Source organism: Charadrius vociferus, unplaced genomic scaffold (assembly GCF_000708025.1).
Source record: "Charadrius vociferus isolate BGI_N301 unplaced genomic scaffold, ASM70802v2 scaffold995, whole genome shotgun sequence".
In the NCBI taxonomy this organism is placed as follows: Eukaryota; Metazoa; Chordata; class Aves; order Charadriiformes; family Charadriidae; genus Charadrius; species Charadrius vociferus.
The window spans coordinates 445,043-465,333 of record NW_009648475.1 but is presented as its reverse complement, the minus strand read 5'-3'; the positions used below and the strand labels follow the sequence as shown (position 1 = coordinate 465,333).

At 36.6% G+C, this 20,291-nt stretch overlaps 1 protein-coding gene across 1 annotated transcript in view; it reads left to right on the top strand.

Moving 5' to 3' along the window:
• Positions 1-679: 679 nt before the first annotated feature.
• PARK2 (parkin RBR E3 ubiquitin protein ligase) overlaps positions 680-20,291 on the top strand; it is a gene marked incomplete at both ends in the record, with an annotated part of 403,868 nt that continues 384,256 nt past the window's right edge. The window contains one exon of the mRNA XM_009885674.1: positions 680-920. Within this exon, the coding sequence (XP_009883976.1) occupies positions 680-920 (241 nt within the window). The remainder of the gene's footprint in view (positions 921-20,291) is intronic.

Genomic DNA, 20,291 nt, shown 5'->3' with positions numbered 1-20,291 from the left:
AAAGGTGGAGCGGGAAGTACTGAGAAATAATGCAAGAGAATGAAGTAAAACCACTAACCAAAAATGAGACTGGAGGATAAAAAGTGGTAGAAGAGAGACTAGGATAATAACAAGGGTATAAACAGCGCTAAAATATCTGTAAATGATATTTTAGATTTAGATTAAGATTAAAAATTGCATTAGGGACAAGAAATAAGTATCAGTCTACATTAGGAGCATCATCTTCCTTGTTTCTGTTTACAAAGATACTTTGGAGTAGCTTGGTCATGAACTTTCTGTGATTGTCAAATGTGACCCTAAATTGCTACATGAAGAGTATGTATCATAAGTATGTATCATTTTATGTATTGAATATTCTTAGCACTTGATTTAGTAGTTCCCCCTCTGTAGTTTTTCCTTTGTACCAATAAACCAGACTTATTTAGAGCTGTTGGCTCTGGTCCACCATTTCTTGTTAAATGTTTAGAATTTGTAAGTGTTGTGACCCGTTTGCCAATGCAAGTAATCCTAATTCCAGCAATTTACACTTGTCACTTTGCTTTAAACTCCATTACTGCACACTGAAATTCTACACAAAATGACTTGGAGAACACTTAACAAATAACAAATTGGAGATAGAGTGATTTTGTCCCTTATGTCACAATTAATTATTTGTTGGGATTTTGGTTTTCTGTTGCAGAATTGTGACCTGGCCCAGCAGAGTATCGTTCATATTGTTCAGAGTTCACAGAAGAACAGTCAGAACAAGGATGAGACAGAAGATAACCATGATGGAGGTATTCTAAAAACCTTGGAAAGAGAATCTGAAAGTCTAACCCGTGTAGATCTCAGCACCAGTATCCTCCCGTCACTCTCTGCAGGGCTGGCTGTTATCCTGGATACTACAAAAAACAGCATTTCTCTTCCCTCTGAAAAAACAGGTAAATCAGCGATTTGGTACATTTCAATATACAGACTTGAACATTCTTCTGTTTCTTTCCTAGGATCAACAGTTCTATACCACAGGAAAAAAAAACAACATACGGTTTCTTTTAGTTATTAAACAAAAAATACAAACTCGATTAAGAGGTGATAAGCATCTGATTTGTCTTCTAGCAAAATAATTATTTTTAGTGGATAATCTGAGTGATTTCTTGTGTTGTTCCTGTCTCTAACTTCTATTATGCTAATATTATTTACAAATTATTATAAGCTGGAAAAAAAACCAGAGGTCTATGAGAAGGCAAAAAAAATAGTCTCTGTGTAATTTCCGCAACAGAAGTTTCCTTAACTAGAATGCTGGGCAGCTTATGCATTGGAAATTTGTTTAATTCCCAATCTGTTGTAATATTTTCATATCCATATATTTGATATAAAATATTTCTATAGAATAGACTTATTTATATAAAATAGCTGCCACAAAATATGATGATAATTCATACGATGGATTTTATTAGTTCTTCATCCACCAAACTATTACTGAGAGTATCTTCTCTTCATCATGAAAAATCCTCTGAGGCACAGGTTAAATTACTGCAGGTGGGTTCTGCTGTAATATTTAAAATTGTCCATGAGAGAGAAGCTCATCAGAAGGAAATATAAGAATCTTTTAGCTATTACATGAATCTTCTCAGGGTAACCCCCTCCTCACACACAGTGTAGCTAACGCTTACTAACAACTGTGTTTGTTCCTCATGAAGAGACATCATTCTGTGCAATACCAGAGGCTGACTTTTGATTTGTTTTAGTAGTCCATCAGAGAGATCTTTTTAGAAAGAACAGTTCACAAATACCCTTTATAATACAATATGGAGGATAATACCAAACATAGAGGTCCAGAGTAAGAATATACTTCGTGAATACGGCAGAGATACCTCTGTGACTAACCTGGCCACAGAAATGGTTATGCTTAACATAATGGCTACTAAAACTGTTGAAATAACTTCTAGAAAATTTCTTAAGTAACTCATGCAGAAAATAAACAATTCATGGGAGGGTCACAGAAGTACTCCACGACTGACTTGATCAACCTCTCACTGCCAACTAATGATGAATGAGTGTAGTTTAGGAACAAATTAGTACCCAGCTTAATGATCCACATCTCCCAGTCTGAATGAATGATGAGATAAGAGGGGTGCGTGCCCATTTAAATCTGGTAAGATAGGGACAGGGTTTCAAGCTGGGTTTACTGTCAAAAACAATGCAATGGTGTAAGCTTTTTAATGGTACTATTTATTTTTTCACAACTGTACATGATATGTACAGGTTTTTAATAGTTTTTCTGGACTTTACAGAATAGTTTATATGTGTGTAAGGCCTGGTGTCTTTTTTCCACAGTCTGCAAACACTGTGAAGCCAAGTACAAACTGATAGGTATCTTCAGTTGCGGCAAATATTTTCAGGGCAGAACGACAACTGAAGAAAAAATGTGTTGAGACTATATGTGGACTAGTTTTATCTGTGATTAAGTTAAATAGATTTTTTTATCATAAGATAAAAAAAAAAAAAAAGAAGAGTCATTCTAATGACTGACAGTTCTGCCTGGAAGGATGTTAGTAACAAGTACTCTTTAAAGGCCTGTTGTATTCTCCTTTGCTTGTTTTGACTCTCACTATGAAAACTTGACCTTGTGTCTGTTCAGCCCCACCACTTTTGTTCAATATGGGGGATTTTGATGTTTTTGTTATCAGGGCTTGGGGAGGGTTAATTTGTAGTCACATAATTCACTGAGTTGAAGAGTATTCTGGCTTAACAATAATCAGGCAAGACAAAAGGGAAAAAAATAGTAATCCAGAGATCAGTTTTCCAATCACCTTTACTGTGTAGCAAGGATTTTCTTTGGCACAGCTGAAAAGAGTAATAGTAGTGGGAGTGAGTGGTTGAAGGCTGCATATGCCACCACTGCTACTTGAAATTATACTTATCAAACTATTGTCTTAGAAGGTGGATGGTTGGTTGTTGTGGTGATCAGCCTACAGTAGAAACCTACACAGTAGAACCAAGTGTAATCTTTTTTTTTTTTTTCTGTCTGTGAGATCAAATGCAATGAGTAGATGACAAATTTAAACTTACAATTTAGAGGCAGAGGATTCATTAATTGATTATTGTTTAATCTAACATGCTACACAGCTATTCCATAATTGTAGCAGTAAACACTAAGAGGCTTCATCTCTTTCCAAAGACTAAAGTATTTCTCTTTGTTAACACAGGATTCTGACCCTGTGTCCATGCCCTGCTTTTGTTTTATTTGCCCTCCTTTGAATTCTGAAGAAAAGATTTGTGGTAACTTTTGCATCAAAGAAGCTTCTCCCAGAAGCTTTTGCAGCATTTGACTGCAAAAATAGTATTTCTGAAGTATTGACTTGAATTCTTGAAGGTGAAACTAGAATTTTACCAGACAATCCAGGATAGAGACAGCTCTTGTTACATTACGCTGCTATTACATAAGTAATATACTTATGTAGTATAAACTGCTGCATTTGATCAGACAAAACCCCTTGTAGCCTGGCATCCTGTCTCCACTAAGGGCATTATTTGCTCCTTGCAGAAGAGTACAAGAGGGTATCCTCCTCCCAGCTCACCCCCACTTTAGTGGCGAGTAATGAAAGCAACTCTTGACTGGAGAACCATCTTACATTGTGTTTTTCATGTACAATATGTGTTTGTCCATGGGAAACTCAGAAGTTTGAAAGTCATTAACAGACTGAAAAAAAATATGAAAATGGATCTCAATAGTCTCTGCATCAAAGATTTCCAGGTTTCCTCTCTTTGCAGACAAGGGAAATTGAAATGCATTTTTCTGTCTGCTAAATAGTACCTTGCATGGTTTCTAATGAACATGTGAAAAAATCTCAGTACAGGACTTTCATCCTACCTCACCCTCACCTAATTTACAGTCTGTCCAATATCCGGGACAAAGTGCTTTGATAAACAAGGTGTCAGCAAATAAACTATGTTCCATAATCATAGAATCATTTAGTTTGGAAAAGACCTTTAAGATCATAGAGTCCAAAGAGCTCCAAATGTTTGTCACCTATCAACTTAGAGTGTCCGCTGCTATAGTCTTTGGATGCCGTCTTTGGCTGCATATCAGTAAATACATGTATAGGGTGGAGGGATTTTGGCCTGGGAACCAGTGAATATGAAAAACATAAAGGGTTCATATGACTTACCATCTGAATATGAGAATGCATCATGATGCCAAGTCCAAGAAAGCTAATAAGATCTTTGGAAGTATAAACAGAAAACACTGAGTGGAATGGAAGGTGTATTTTCCCTCTTCTTTTGACACTTGCATGACTAAAATTTGTAATCACAAAAAAATACCACGTTTGTTTGACAGCCTCTGTTTTCTGTAAGCTGATATTCATGTTCTTACCTATTTAGTTCCCAGTTTAATCCATTAACAGCTGGTTTATTATTTTGTCTGAAATGATTTGTCTGAAGCCATTGTCCCCCTGTGCTTGGCACTGGTGAGGCTCCACCTTGAGTACTGTGTTCAGTTTTGGGCCCCTCACTACAAGAGAGACATTGAGGTGCTGGAGTGTGTCCAGAGAAGGGCAACAAAGCTGGTGAATGCTCTAGAACCCAAATCTTATGAAGAGAGGCTGAGGGAACTGGGGTTGTTTAGCCTGGAGAAAAGGAGGCTGAGGAGAGACCTTATTGCTCTCTACAACTACCTGAAAGGAAGCTGTAGCGAGGTGGGGATTGGTCTCTTGTTCCGAGTAACAGGCAGTAGGACAAGAGGAAATGGCCTCTAGTTGCACCAAGGGAGGTTTAGGTTGGATATTAGGAAAAATGCCTTCACAGGAAGGGTTGCCAAGCATTGGAACAGACTGCCCAGGGAAGAGGTTGAGACACCATGCCTGGAGGTATTTAAGAGATGGGTAGATGTGGTGCTTAGGGACATGGTTTAGTGATGGTTTTGGCAGCAGTAGGTTAATCGTTGTACTTGATGATCTTAAAGGTCTTTTCCAACCTACATGATTCTATGATTACATGTGGTCATCATTACTTAGGTCTTTTTCTTTACAACTTTTAAATATCGCTTATCTGATATGTTCCCTAGAATGTCCTGGTGTTCTTTAGCTAACATTTTAAAAATGACTTGCATGCAAGTCATCTCTGTGTCCTTATCTTTCCATGTTCCTCTTTTTACAGAAGAGTAAATAAAGTACTGGTATGTATTGACTTAGGTCTGCCAGGCTGTAAATTCTAGCAGAAAAAGGGGTTGATTCTTGTCCACCTAGGTAGGAAATGCTTTACCAAAACTTAATATATGTTAAAACCTCCTGTCCTTACAAATAACATAAAAATGAGTTAGGGCAGGTAAAACTGTCATTAGCAAAACCTCAGTATTGCCAGTGCTTAAGAGCATGAAGTGATGAGCTAGTTCCCAATCTGTGTAAGACTCTGATATATTAAAGACACAGGCAAAACCATTCAGAAGCGAAAGCCACAATTTAGGATTTGGGTAGTCAGAACTGTGCATACTTCTGAGAGAAGCTCTGATGAAATGAAAAAAAAAGAAGTATCACTTTAACTGGGGATGTTACTGACATAGAATCATAGAATCATAGAATGGTTTAGGTTGGAAAGGACCTTGAAGATCGTCGAGTTCCAAACCCCCTGCCATGGGCAGGGGCACCTCCCACTAGACCTGGTTGCTAAAAGCCCCATCCAGCCTGGCCTTGAACACCTCTAGGGATGGGGCCTCCACAACCTCTCTGGGCAACCTGTTCCAGTGCCTTACCACCCTCAAAGTGAAAAACTTCTCCCTAATGGTGAATCTAAACCTGCCCTCTTCCAGTTTAAACCCATTCCCCCTCGTCCTATCACTACATGCCCTAGTAAAAAGTCCTTCCCCAGCTCTCCTGTAGGCCCCCCTTAGGTACTGGAAGGCCACAATAAGATCTCCCCAGAGCCTTCTCTTCTCCAGGCTGAACAGCCCCAACTCTCTCAGCCTCTCCTCATAGGTACAAATACTTTTTGAATGGCATTTTGTTGGTTGTGCTCTATGCTCTGTGATTGATATTACATTTTATTATGATTCTTTTAATCAAAAAGCCTATAAGGATGTTTCAGGTTTGTTTGAAGTAAATAAGTAGTCTAAGCTCCTGAAGTATTTTAAAATTACTTCACAGTTTCATAAATTTTATAATGTCCAATTAGTTCTAGATAGGGCAATGGTATGATGTACATCTATACCTCCCCGTTTTAATATGGTGTTGAGCTGAGTACCCCTACCCAGTACCAAGCTGAGTACAACTGCAGGTTTCTTATCCCTGTTTTGAGAATGTCATCAAAATGAGAGCACTGATCCATCCAAATTGGCCTCCAGTACTGCAAGAACATCTCTATTGATGCTTTGAGACATGAAACTCTGTAAGTGTTCAGCAACTGCACCAGACAAAACTATTACAAGAAGAACAATGAACTTATTTTCTCATGACCTAATTTTGCCTCACTGTGTCACAAAACTAAATATCTAAGAATTTACTACTCCCTTAGAAAAGGGGAAAGGATTTGTAAAGTTTCTCTCCTGTCATTTAGCTGCATTTTTACATGGGAAATTAATCAGTATAAAGATTTTTTTTTTCCCTTGGCATCTGTGCAAATCATTTGTGGATTAATTATAACCAAAAAAATATAATTAATTAAATATACCTTAGGTCCACGGTATTGTAAATCAATATTTTGAGGAGGAGAAATAAGTATTCTGTGTAATTTGCATTTAGTAATTAGGTCCTTTTTTTCCCAAAGTTATCAAAATTTTGTTTTATGAACAAATGATCAGAGTGCTTACACTGACCTTTTTTAAATTTCTTGAAATATTAATACACCATTTAATGCTGGTTACATGGTTCTTGTGGTAGTTCTTTTGACAGACATTAATTTGACTAAGATTCATATTGCTGTACAAGAAAAAGTAAGAAATTACTTAATATGCAACCAATGTATTGTTTCAGTAGACACATTCAAGTAACTAGTTAGGTTACTATGCTATTTTTTGATTTGGTGAACTGACAGTTTCCTTTTGTATTACGAATAAACCAATTTTAATGTAAATGAGAATACATTATGTAGCACATGGTGTTTTAGTTTACATTTGATTCTGAGATTTTAAAATGCATTATTTTATGAACTTTTAACTATGAAATGCAAAATCAATTTGAGGATCCATCTACATCCAGAAAAGGGAAGGAACTTATGAATGTTTTTAGAAAAACAGAATAAAGTACCAACTCAGCAATAATATACCAGTCCAGATTTTGGCAAATACATTCTGGGAAGCATGGCTGCACTTCTCTTCGTTACACACTGTGTAAGTGTACTGTATGCACAATTTTGTTTTAACCTTGAAAACAAAACTTTCCGAAATTCCTGCATTAACAACTCACTTTGTGCTAATAGGTAGTTCCTGTGCATTGTTAATCATTACCAGTATTCATTCATTACATATACAAAACTGTTAGACTTTAGCCGTTAGACCTTTTATCCTAAATTTGCTGTGAGTGTACAGTACCACAGAGCTCATGCTGTGTGGGTCACACTGATGCCTTATAGTCACAGAAATCAAGCTGATAAGGCCTGAGAGCTCTTTGACAAGAGGAACTGGAACAAAAGCAGACTTGTCTCCCTTCCTCTCCATCTTTCCTTTTCTTGTTTGATATTTTTATACCACTTGCCTCTGTCCCAAAATGGAATCTCCTCTGCTTACCTTGATTGTGGTTTTTCCAGTTCCTGTTCATGGCTTTTCCATATCTGCAAGTTGTTCTGCCCATTTTCAGTCCCTTGTGCTTGTTTTGTTTTCAGGTTTTTTTGCAATCTTTTGTCACTTGGATGTCTCCTGTGTGCAACTACACACATGTTTGTCCCTTTGATGGTCACATTGTTCACACACTTAATGCAAAATGCTTGCACATTGTGCCTGATTAGGTCATCACAGTGTTACAATATGCTTTTTAGAGGTAACCATATTTTAAGTATGCTCATCTGAGTCTGAAAATCCAGGTGTGTACTGTGAGAAGATTATGACCATAACATTTGTATATGGTACAGTGAGATTACATTTAATTTTGAATCAATCCTGCTAAGTATTTCCCAGGTGTTGAATGAGAACTTCTTTAAAGTCTTAAATGAGTTTGCAAGCTGATTGGTAAATATTGTATTGCAAAAGTTCTGAAACTGGGATCCATGTTTGAAGCTCTGAGATCCAGAAGGGTATTGATGATCCATTGAGATAGTGATCACAGTGCTCTAGCTCCACTTACTTGTTTTCAACTGCTAAAATATATTGTAATCGTGTCAGTATATGTTAAATTATCCCTCTTGATTAGTTGCTGTAGCTTCTTGGATTATACTGTATGAGTATGTTTGGAGGCAAGGGAAGGCATGTCTGTTAGACGATGCTTCCCATTAAAAGTTATTCATAATATGGTAATGTTTCTGAAACAATACTCTATTTTTGATGCAGAGCATAAAAGAGGTTTCCTGGATACAAGTCACATCTCAGCCACAAAAGTGCTATTACACCAGATCAAACCAATTGTCTATTTAAATATAGTTCTCTTCCTCTTTTAATACTTACCTGTTTTGTATCCAATACTTCAAAAGAAAGAAAACATTCTTATTATATATATAATGTTATATTTAGAGAAGAAGTATTACTTTTTGCAAGTAATCACCTCTGTCTGATTATCCTTCGTGTCTGCTACCTGGGTAAGTTGACAAGAATGATAATGGCATTCTCTAATCTGACCTTCATTGAAATGGCACTTCCTAAACTGTCTCCAGTGTCAATTCAAGGGTAAATTGGAGAACAGAGGGAGACTTTTCAGCTCACCAATTAACTATTTCTAATTCTGCTGAAATTTCTTTTGAAATAGTTAAGCTTAAGACAAATATTCTGGCTATTCTGCTTCCAGTAGGGTTATGAAAATTTGTCATTATGAAGTCCTTGGAAGTGTGCTTTTATGTATATTGTATCTTCTGCTGGGGTTATTAACCCTTGACAACTCACTGCTGCAATACTTCCAAGTTCTATATATAAAAATTGATATTCCCTCTTCACCTTCCAGCAACAGCAAAAAGTGATTTTATAATACATTAGCATAATGGAACCTTTTCAATAAAATGATAAATTGAGCCCATTTCAGAAAACAGAACACACACTTGATAATTTATTGCAGTCAGTGGCATGCTGGAGACCTCATTTGTATCATATGCTTTTAACACTGATGAGAATGGTGCCATTTTCCCACACGTTACATGCCTGTGAAATTCATTTGAGAGGAGAAATGTTCTTTCCTAATAGAGCCAAAAGCACTTCTGGGAATGCTCATCTTTACCTGACATAATTATCTCTCATGAACGTGTCTAATTACTTTATTGTTTTTAAAGACCCTTTCATCTTAATGGAAGCCGGTAACATTTGCTAACTCCCCTGTGTCAAGGGGTGGGGTGGGAACCCTGTTGTGTCCTTGGAATGTATTTTGATTGTTCATGGGTGACAGCATGCATGGGCTTTCTTCTACAAATGCATCACGCACATCTTTATGCCACCGACTGGAGGTGGCATTTGTAGGTGTAAATGTTCTCTGTTGCTTAAACAAAATTATACATGTTATGTTTTCCAAAATAATTGTTGGCATGAATTAATTACTGATGCCACAGGGAAAAATAGGAAAGTAACACTTAGGAAACACCTCTATGTGTAGAAACATGATAATAGATATGTAGGGTGATTCTTTTTTAACAGGAGGAGTCCAATTATGAGGCACAAATAATAAGAAGGCTTTAAGCAAAGTTCATTAAAAACAGTAGTTACTGCTACTGTGCAGCTTAGTGTTTGCACTACATGGTCTCTGCTATGAACTCTTCCCACTCGAAATGACATAAGAACCATAGTCTTCTCTCAAATCACATGCTCAAGATTCATTAATATCATTGGGAGTTCTGCACACACAGCAAGGACATTGGGAGAACAGACCTATTAGAAAGGCTTGATCTACAGAAAGTAATTACATGGAACAGATAGTTTAATAAATTCAGTTGATACCAGAAGATAAAAAATAGCTATACAAAACACATCCTGCTCTTTCTTTATAAAGACGAATAGCTTCAGTGGGACTAAATTTGAACTTCTGTGAAAGGTAAAGATTATTACATTTGGCAGGGGAAGACAGATTCTCTGGTGGGGTTTTTTTTTGAAGAAAACAATGGTTGTAGTAGGAAAATGGACAGTCGGTTCAAAAGATCTAATACATATTCACAGAAAAGCAGAATTAAAGTCAGTGCATGCTCTTGCCTTGCTCTGCCAAAAAGTTTAGAATTTCACCATCAGCTTTGTTTCAGTGAAGGCTTCACATTTCCATTGCTACCTGGGTGACTGTTGTTAGAGATGCCAAGGTGTCCATTCAAGCTTCTCTTCAGAGACTGCCAACAGGGATTTCAGTTGTTGTGTTCATCTTTTGTGCCTCTGTTTTTTTCTTTTTGTTTGTTTCTTTCTTTCTTTTAGACAATAGCTAACCATAGGAACTGAGATTGTATATCAGCTTTTTGTGGATTTCCAAAAATCCTTCAGTGTAGGGCATTTTTCTGCTGCTCTGAGGTGCATTGAGCTTTTTGCTTAAACCTTGTTCATCCTTACACATTTTTCATGAGGCAGTACTGCCTACATTATGCTGTCCTGGTTTGAGGGCAACTCAGATTTTTTCCACTTGGAACAGAATAAAGATCCATGCTGTGCAAACAACCATTGTCCTATTTAACTACTCAGTATTTGCTACAAGCCTCTGGAATGTTGCTGTTCTATGGAATCTGTTGGAACTGGGCAGAAAGCTGAATTTAGGATTACAGCATTTGTGATCAAATTATCAAACTGACAGGACAAAAAAAATGAAGAAAGTGTCTTCCGTGATATGCCTTTCACTTACAAGACAGAATGATACGGTCACCTGCAAGTGAAACTGTTTGGAATATTTCTGAGCTGGATTACATGTGCTGTGGCACCATTTTTTGTACAACTGCTATGTCAGAATCACAGTTTCCTTAGTGAGATATCCAGGGTCTGGAAGTCCCTGTTTAATGGTTTACCGTAGGATTCAAAACTAGCATTTTTGAATGATAGTTCAAAAAAACATGAATCTCTGTATTCACTGGTACACCCGAAACTGTATCTTACAAGCTTATCTGTACTGTTGGCATTTGTGTGGTTGTTCAGTCTTAGGTCTTTGACCTTGAGAACGTCAGATTCTGATTTAGCAGTTATATCCAACTGCTGCCATAACTTGTATTTGCTGATGAATGCTTCAGATTTCATTTTGACAGTCTACCTGTAATGTTTTCTTATTTCTGGAGCAGAATATCTGTAACTAAACTTCCACTTAAAGTGCAAGCCCATCTGGTGTGTGTATATACACACACACACGCACACCCACGGTGTATATATATTAGTATATTTTAACTACCCTCCCACTCAGCAAAACAAAGATTAAAAAATCAAAGGCGATAGCTGCATCCTGGAGCAAAGTGTCCTCGGGTACTCAGAGAGACACAATGGTTGCTGAGCACGAACCCTCTCTTTCCAAGCTTCCATGATGCCCTACTGGTGCAACAGGCAGTCCTGTGGTTCTTGACATGTACCTGTCAAAAGACAGGGACAGAGAAAAAGAAAGAAACATATGAATGTGGGGATATGGAATTGAGGTGCAGGGGAGGGGGATCAGCAGGATATCATGCTTCAGGTTGAGCCTCTCCATCACATACAGTGTACATTGATGTTCAGCTTCATGCAACACTGCACAACTTACCAAGGATTTTCCAATAAACCCTGGTATCCTGGTTTCCAGTGCTGGCTGGCATTAGTTTATTGCATATTTGCTATGGAGATGGTTTAACTAAAGTTGTAGCAAAGATCAAAAGTTCAGTTGAGCAACCAAAGTGCCTGGAGCTCTGATCCCTCCCTTTGTTCACCACAATTTTCTCCTTAGCTTTGTCAGACAATAAATACTCAGTATGTATTACTGAAAGAAAACAGGCTGGCAACAATCAGTTGGTTTCTGGTTTAGTTTTACCACTCGACGACTGAGTTTTTATCTGCTGCAACTCTTCTCAGACACCACAAATTTTTTTTGAAGTAGCTGAATGAAATATCAATAGTGTTTTAAAAAAAATTTGAACTGTAGATGTGGCCAGATGAAGACCTTGATTAACATTATCAGGGACTTTCCCTAAGCAGATTTTAGTTCTCTTGAAAATAATGTTGTGCTTATGCTAGTAAAAATGAAATAAATAGCAAAAATCTCCACTGCCTTCGGCTGTGGAAGGGCAAGATCTAAATTCCAAGATTTGATGCAGATTAATGATTATGGATATTGTACTTTTATACCTCTTGTTACCCAGTCTGTCTTAAATAGCTATAAGTCATCTTCTCCTGGTTTCTAAACCGCAGAACATTGTCCACAGTGATTTTTAACTTGATAGGACCATAATGATGGCCACAGCTGAGCTAATATTTGACTTACCTTGAGCAATATCTTCTTTCTATCTTTAACCATTGTGAAATATTTAGGATGGAGATGCAAAAAATTCTAACTCTGTTTCAAACAGAATTGTCACTTGTCCTCCACATTCCATCTCCTAATCTGTGTTAGAGATTTTTCAGGTGTGTTAAATTTAGCAGTATAGATGTGAACAAATACATTTTATTTCTGCCATCCAGGCACAAAGATCTGTGTTTCACCAGCAATAAGTAGATAAATAAAACATCTTCATTAAATATTGCCATCTGTAACAATAGCTTTCATTCTGCTATTTCTCCTTGATCTCTTTCATACTTCATTTTACTATTCCTATTCTCCTGTAAGTCCCCCAGCGTCCAGGTACTGAAATCTCTTTCTCTAACTGAGTGGCTTATAAATATACTATAAATATGGCAGAACTACCGGGCTGATTACCTCCTGCACAGACGCATCATAGATTAGAAATCTGAGTTAAGTACCGGAGGTTGCAATTACAAGTGCACTCTGACTCTCTCTTTGTCTGTCTTTCCTTCTTTTCCTGAAATACTTTGTTCTGTGTTCTCTTTCCTCCGCAGGATGAAGTTAGCTCTTTGCATGTATAAAAATTGAGCACACTAGTACATGTTACTTTAAACAGCTGCTGTTTACTGCCCATTGGTTAAATACCTAGGGCTGGTTTTAATAGCCTGGAAGGCCTGCATCCCTTCTTCCCAAACCCTTTTGCTGAATGGTTTAAAGAGATAAAAAAACTTATTGACTTAGGTTTATATTTTCAAAACTGTCTTCTAAAAGCCAAAAGGTGTTGCCACATATCCAACATTTCAGTTTAGAGCGTATATGAACACAGCATGTGAAATTATAAGTTGACTTTTTTCTTAAAATCTATTCCTGCTCTTCACAACGTTGTCCTGGTATGGCGTTATATGAAAGTGATGCAATGACCATACCATTATGTTGTGACTATACATTATGGTAAAGTGCCATTTTTACGCAGCGATTTCCATTTTTCTGGACAAGTCTTTAAGAGAGATTGTCAACTAATATAAATCTTGTCGCTGCATTTGAAGCAGCTAAGGATCTTCCTCAAAATATTATTTTTAATAAGTTATCTATGTCATTAAATAGCAAGTTTTGTAAACTAAATAGTTCAATTTTGATGCGTTGGTACTGGTATTTTCTCTCTATAGTGAAAAATGTTTTATAAACTGAGTTATAGATAAATCTTTCCTGAGCAATTTTCCTGCTTCCTATTATTTCTAAGAGAAGTAATTCGTCTTTAAAATTCTAGTTCTGTGGGAGCTTCAGAGCGAAGAGCCTGACACGCAGGGCATTGAGAATGAAAAGAAATACCACAGATCAATTGAAAAGGCAGCTTCTGTGGTACACTGTTATTGTGCAACATTTTGTAACATGCTGAAATATTTGTTAGAATAAAAGCACTGGCAAGTTATTTAGTACACTAATGGATAGTCCTGATTTCACTAGTCGTTTATTTTTCTGCTAGAATAATGATCTAGTGCTTGTTAGGGAAAAGGAAAGAACATGCAGGGCTAGCTGTAGTCGTGAGTCAGATAAGCAGTTACTTGTCATATTTTTCTTTACTTAAATACGTATTGCTTATATACAGTATAACTAAAAAATGATAGCTTTACTTGGAGATCACTCCTGCCTTAAGTGGAGCGCCAGTTACAAATAGAAATATTATTGTAGCATTTTGGTAGTGTGGATTTGTCAATTACCTCCACAACTTCTGAAGATCCATGGTCAGTGTTGTGTGCACAGACTTATAACACCATCTCTGTAACTGATAATGTCATTTCTGTGTGTGCCTCTGTATCACTGATGGAGATCCTTGAAACCAGTATCTGAAACCATACTGAACATGCAGCACATACACTAATGCTCGAAGGATGCAGAGAGGATTAGCGTGGCTTCCAAACAGGGATGATATGCAAAGACACAAGTTTTGTTAAACTCTCTCAGTTTTATTTCGTTTATAAGGAAATAATGCTGTTTCTTGTATGTTCAGTCTTTCAGAATGGGGACTCTCTTTCAGTCAACAAAACATGAAAGGCTTGACAAACCAGTTATTCAGATTGTCCCTCAATATTAGGACTGGAAAAATGGACATTGTGGTGGGGAAATGTATTAGCTGTTTGGGTATAAGCTGAATTCTTGCTGGGGTTTGTTGTAGAATTTTAGAGTAAACATTGACCTTGCAATCCTATTCATACCTTCTATAGTGTTATTTAGGATCATCTCATAGTAAGCTGTATCTGTCATTGATATTTATATAAAATATATCTCAAATACTTTTCCAAAGATATTTGTGCCCTTTTTTTTCAGTCAGCAGTTAGCTGATTAGTTTATACTATCAGCCCCATTTTTTTAAAAAAGCTTATAGCACCTTCCATAATGTGGTATCCAAATATTCGTCATTCTTCTTTCCTAGATTGTGGCTTGTCAGTAACTGTGGGTTGCTTTTTCTAAGAGCTGATTACAGCATTTTCTGAGGTCTGTATTATTATGACATTTTTACTGATTTAGAAATATGTTATAGGATCATTATTTAAAGTTAAAATCTCTGAAAATCTGCATAGTATTTGAAGCTGAAACTCTTAAAAGCATATGCATATGTGAAAGTAACTGTAAGACAGTTTTAAAGAATAGATACAACATTGGGGGAACTCATTTTTTTTTTAATTCAAGTTGCATACCATTTCCTTTTTATAGCTTTGTTTTCAAGTTTTGATTAATGGAATTTATAATGTATAATTTATACAATGATTTTCCTTTTCCAAGTGTTGATAAATGTCACTCGATATATGTTTATTTAATATTTTAAAAAGCTTTCTGTTAAATTTTAAACACTTACGTTTATATGAGTGTAAATGTGTGTGTCTGTGTATGTAAAGCACAGTATCTTTAATCTGCTAATCAATTGTACATATATCTGTTGCCCACTTTTTCTGATGGTTGTCACTCAGTCTCTGAAGCAAGAGGGTGTTGAAGACGGAAAAAGAACTTCATCTAAATTCTAGTTCATAGTATAACCTTGAAACATAAATTTAACTTTATTTCCGTTTACATAAGTGTCAATTTCATCTGTTTCATAAGATATTGGCACCTATGAATATAACCAAGACATTCTGCTTGCAATTGTGAGTATGCAAGTTTTTGCATTCATAAATTCCATATATACATAATATACTTTTTTAGCCATGAAAAACATTTAATTTCTATTTTATGAAAGGAAGATGATTGCATTCAAACTTGGACCTCCTTGGCAGTGCAGCTATCAATATAGTCCCTAGATAGAGTGACATACTTCTTAGCTTTTCACCATTTTGCTGCAAATAAGGTGTACCATCATTCTTACTAAATATATATACACATATGAACGAGATTGATGATTAAGATGAAAGCCTTTCCTGCTCAAAGAGCTCAAGCGCTTTGATTTAATTTTTAGCTCACACAGGCAGGTAAATTTTTAACATTTTTTATCGTGATCTCTCTGGTCAAACCCCCACACTACTGTCATCTAGTATACAACAGCCCTTATGAAATGACAAACACTTTCTTACACCTTTTAATCATCCTTACTGAAAATTGCCAATACTTCTGTCTGTTCTCTGTTCTACATTCTTCTGGTCCAGCTCTTTTCTTTTCATAGCTCATCTCTGATATAATACAGCAATTTAGCTTTATATATCCTGTCAGTGAGAATATTTCTTTCTCTCATCATTCTTCCTTTATTGTGTGCCTTTTTTTCAAATTTAAAACGTAAGTGATTTCTTCATTGTTAATTTCCTCTACTATTTTTATTCCTCTTTGATCAAGCCTCTGGTTTTCATCTCCAACACTCAGCTTCTCTGCTTATGCAAAATATCTCTTTGATAGTATGCCTGGTACTCTGTTGTCGTGTTCAAAATCAGCAAATCACAGTGCTGCTGTCTGATTCTTCTTCTATGTTATAGAAGGAGCTGTTTTGACTAGCAACTTCCTATGTTTATTTTACTTCTGCTACTGTTACTGTCCCAAAATGTTTTGTAGATCCATATCAATCTATGACATTTTCTGCCCTCTGATTTTTCTGGCAGTATCTCTTCATATGTGTGACTTCAATATTTTAATTTTATTCAATTAATATAATTATTTTTAAAAACTTTTTATTTTTACCCATGCTGTGTTGTTTCCCCACTAGGTAGGGTTCAGTTCTGTGTCTTCCTTTTGTCTTTCTTACGCGGCTTCCATTTCCCTACTGTCATTGGTTTAATTTAAAAAATTGCAGAACATGCGTCAAAACTGAATGTTCAGTTAAATTGAACTTATTGCAAATCTGAAAAGGAATCTACAGCAGTGAAATATTTAGTAAAGCTAGTGAATATGGGTGTTTAACTGTCATGGACCTGATCTGCCAACAGTCTGTACCAGCTGACTCCTGGGTATTAACGCCATTAACGTTTCCTTACCTGTGTGGGGTCTGTTGTGCAGCTGTGGACAAGACGCGGATTTCTCAAGTCTTCCCGGAGGCAGCAGCTCTTCCAAAGTTTTTTCGTTTCTGCTGAGAACAGACATAGAGCAGTGGCATCATCAATTCCTAAAAATGTAGAAAACTTAAACATAAGTGTTAATTCACATCTTTTCTAACTATTGCTGAGGCATATAACATTTTTCAATAGTGCTTTTGAACCTGGGAAGGTGCATACGAAATACTAAGCTGTTGCAAAATTATTGATGTCCTGTATGCTCAACCATCAAAATTGGCCTTTACTACTAGGTTATTTGGTGTATATTTCTCTACATTAGGTGGGATCTTTTTGAAAATGTCTCTGAATGTCAAAAAATTATTCAAAATAATAATATGTCTTTATAAAAGGCATCTTTAGAACAGTAAATCAAACAAAAAAATTAAAAATAGCTGGACAGATCTTACTTTTCTGAATGTGCAAGGGATCTGAACTAATAAAAAGACTGAAAGCATTAGTGAAGGAACAGAAAATAAAGAGCACTTTTTAAACAACATTGGCATACAAGTTATGATCATTTTGTAGTCAACATGGAGACATCTAATATTCTAAAGAATATTACTATAGGAGAAATATTCTTCAGAAAATTAAGGTGCAGTACAGAACACAGTTTTTACAGCTTAAGATAATAGCTTGAAATTCAACAACAGGCAAGGAAGTTCAAAGAAAATGCATAAAGATTTATAATCTAGGAGTTTAAACTCAAAAGAATTGCACAAAGGCCTGTTGTTATTTCATCGCTAAAGTGTCTGCTACAACATAGCTAAATATCTTCAGTATTTGTGGGTCCTTGTGGATAAAACCAAGAGAATAAATATCTATACTTAAAAAAAAAATTAAAATATTTGAAAGTTATTTGGTAAAGACTTGTGGGTCAGGATTATTTCATGGGCAGGAACACAGAGTGCCTCCAAGCAGAGTGCATGGTCTGGGTTGCACAGAAGCAGGACTGTCCTGTGTCTTTCCCATTGCACCCTGGAGGTCAAAATAGGTTGGACCGCTACAAGTAAACTACAGTCTTTCTGAAGGGACACAGCAGCACAGTGAAATGTAGTAACAGATTACTTCTATCTCTTTCTCACATGATATATGACAGTGGCTACACTAGCTCAGATCAAAGATTCATTTAGCATAGTATCCTATTGGCAGTCCATAGCATTTGCCAGTAGCTTGTATAAGAGTAAATCAGTCTAGTAATGACATTTTCCAGGATGCTGTCCCACTCTTGGTAACTTTCTCTATACTTCTTATAATTCTGTAAACCTCTATGATATTCCCATTTAACTGTCACTTTTTTTTTGGCCAAAAAGTCATAGTCTATTTAAGTGATTGTGGCATGGATGCTACTGTTTATCCATTCCCTCTTTTTTATATGTTTTCAGTTATACCATATGCTGCTCTGAGATGGAAAGGGTAGAATTGCACATGCTGTTGAAAATGGAGTGCATCATGGATTTTTACAGCATTCGTACAGCACTGTTTTCTGTGGTTTTTTTTTTCCTCTATTCCTCTCTTAATAATTCCTAGCACTCAATTTACTTTTTTGATTGCTACTGAGCATTGAGCTGACATTAACACAGAACTATCTATTATAACCCCAAGATCTTGTTTCTGTGTGGTAATAACTAGTCAAGACCATCGCTGTTTGTGTAAAATTATTTTTCCCATGTACATTACCTTACATTTATCTACAATGAATTTCATTTTTCATTTTATTATTAGTCACTCAGCATCCTGCATTCTTCAGTGTTTTTTCTAATTGGCCTTCATTTTTACTACCCTGAATAAAATCATCACCGGCAAACTTTGTCATTTCACTGTTCATTACTGTTTCTGATGGTGAATACTCATGTCCTAGCACAATTTCCTTTAGGGACTGCACTGAGAAAATTTATCATTTATTCCTGACCTTTGTTTCCTGTGATTTAACCAGTTATTTGGCCACAAGGGCATTTTATTTTCCTTTTTATTCAGCAACAGTGTAATCTCTATTAAAAACATGCTGAAGAAGCTTTTTAAATGTTTTAGTACCTTGAATAACTTAACTTTCCTTCATAAACATTGCTACATTACTATTTATTCCTTGGGTGCTCTGAAAAATGAACTTTTCCAGAATGCTTTGCAATAGGGTGACAGACTCTATAACAAAACTAACAGCAATTCTGTTGTTGCTGCTTATTTCCAGCCTTTCACAGTTACTTATAACTACTATTGATACGTTAGCTCCCCTATATCTGGACAACATTAGTTGAGTAGAACTGGGGGTTTTTTAGACACTGGAAGTAAGTAGAAAGCTAATACAGAGAAGTAATTCAGTAGGAATATCCATTATTTAGACTGAGGGTATGCTGTTATTTGAACTTTCAGTCAAAAGAAACATCTAGTTAGATACTGTGCTTGCACACTAACAGTAGGAATAAAATTTAAAACTAATCAAGAAAGCAAAATTTGAATTTTACATTCTGTATTGTCAAAAAGGTGGTTGCCTAAATTGTGCATGATCTATGCAGATGTACCTGTGCGAAATGTGATATATTTGTAACTACAAATAAGCTGATACAATCTCATCTTCAATTTGCAAATGCAGGCATCCATTCTATAAATTTAAATATAGTTTCTTTTAATTATTTTCCTAAGTTGTGTGGTGCATTCACAATTAAGGTGATTTCATGGTATTTCACTCTTTCCATGATCTGTTGGTACTTTGTTTATTGTTGCACGTGACAGGTATTTTCTGGGATATCACATGCTTGGTATGATGGCACCAACAGGCTCTGCAACTTCTTCTACAACCTCCCTCCCTCCTTGGGTGTTTTCCTGGTCGTGTCAAATGCCAGCTGTGAAATGGAACACTTGTGCAACCTTGGATCAGACTCCTGTGAAAAGCACTGTGTGAGAAAGGGCTGCAGGAAAGCTTGTCGGAGGTCTCCACCTCACCCATCCTCAGTGGGCCCACTGGCCTGGGAGCTGCATTTAAGCTCAGGTCCTTACCTTTGTTCTGTCCCTGGGCTATGTTTTTAGGTATGCTGTGTCTGGATGTGTATCTTGATCATAGAATGGTTTAGGTTGGAAGGGACCTTAAAGATCATTTAGTTCCACCCCCCTGCCATAGGCAGGGACACCTCCCACTAGACCCCGTTACTCAAAGTGCCATCCAGCCTGGCCTTGAACACCTCCAGGGATGGGGCCTCAACAACCTCTCTGGGCAACCTGTTCCAGTGCCTCACCGCCCTCAAAGTGAAAAATTTCTTCCTAATGT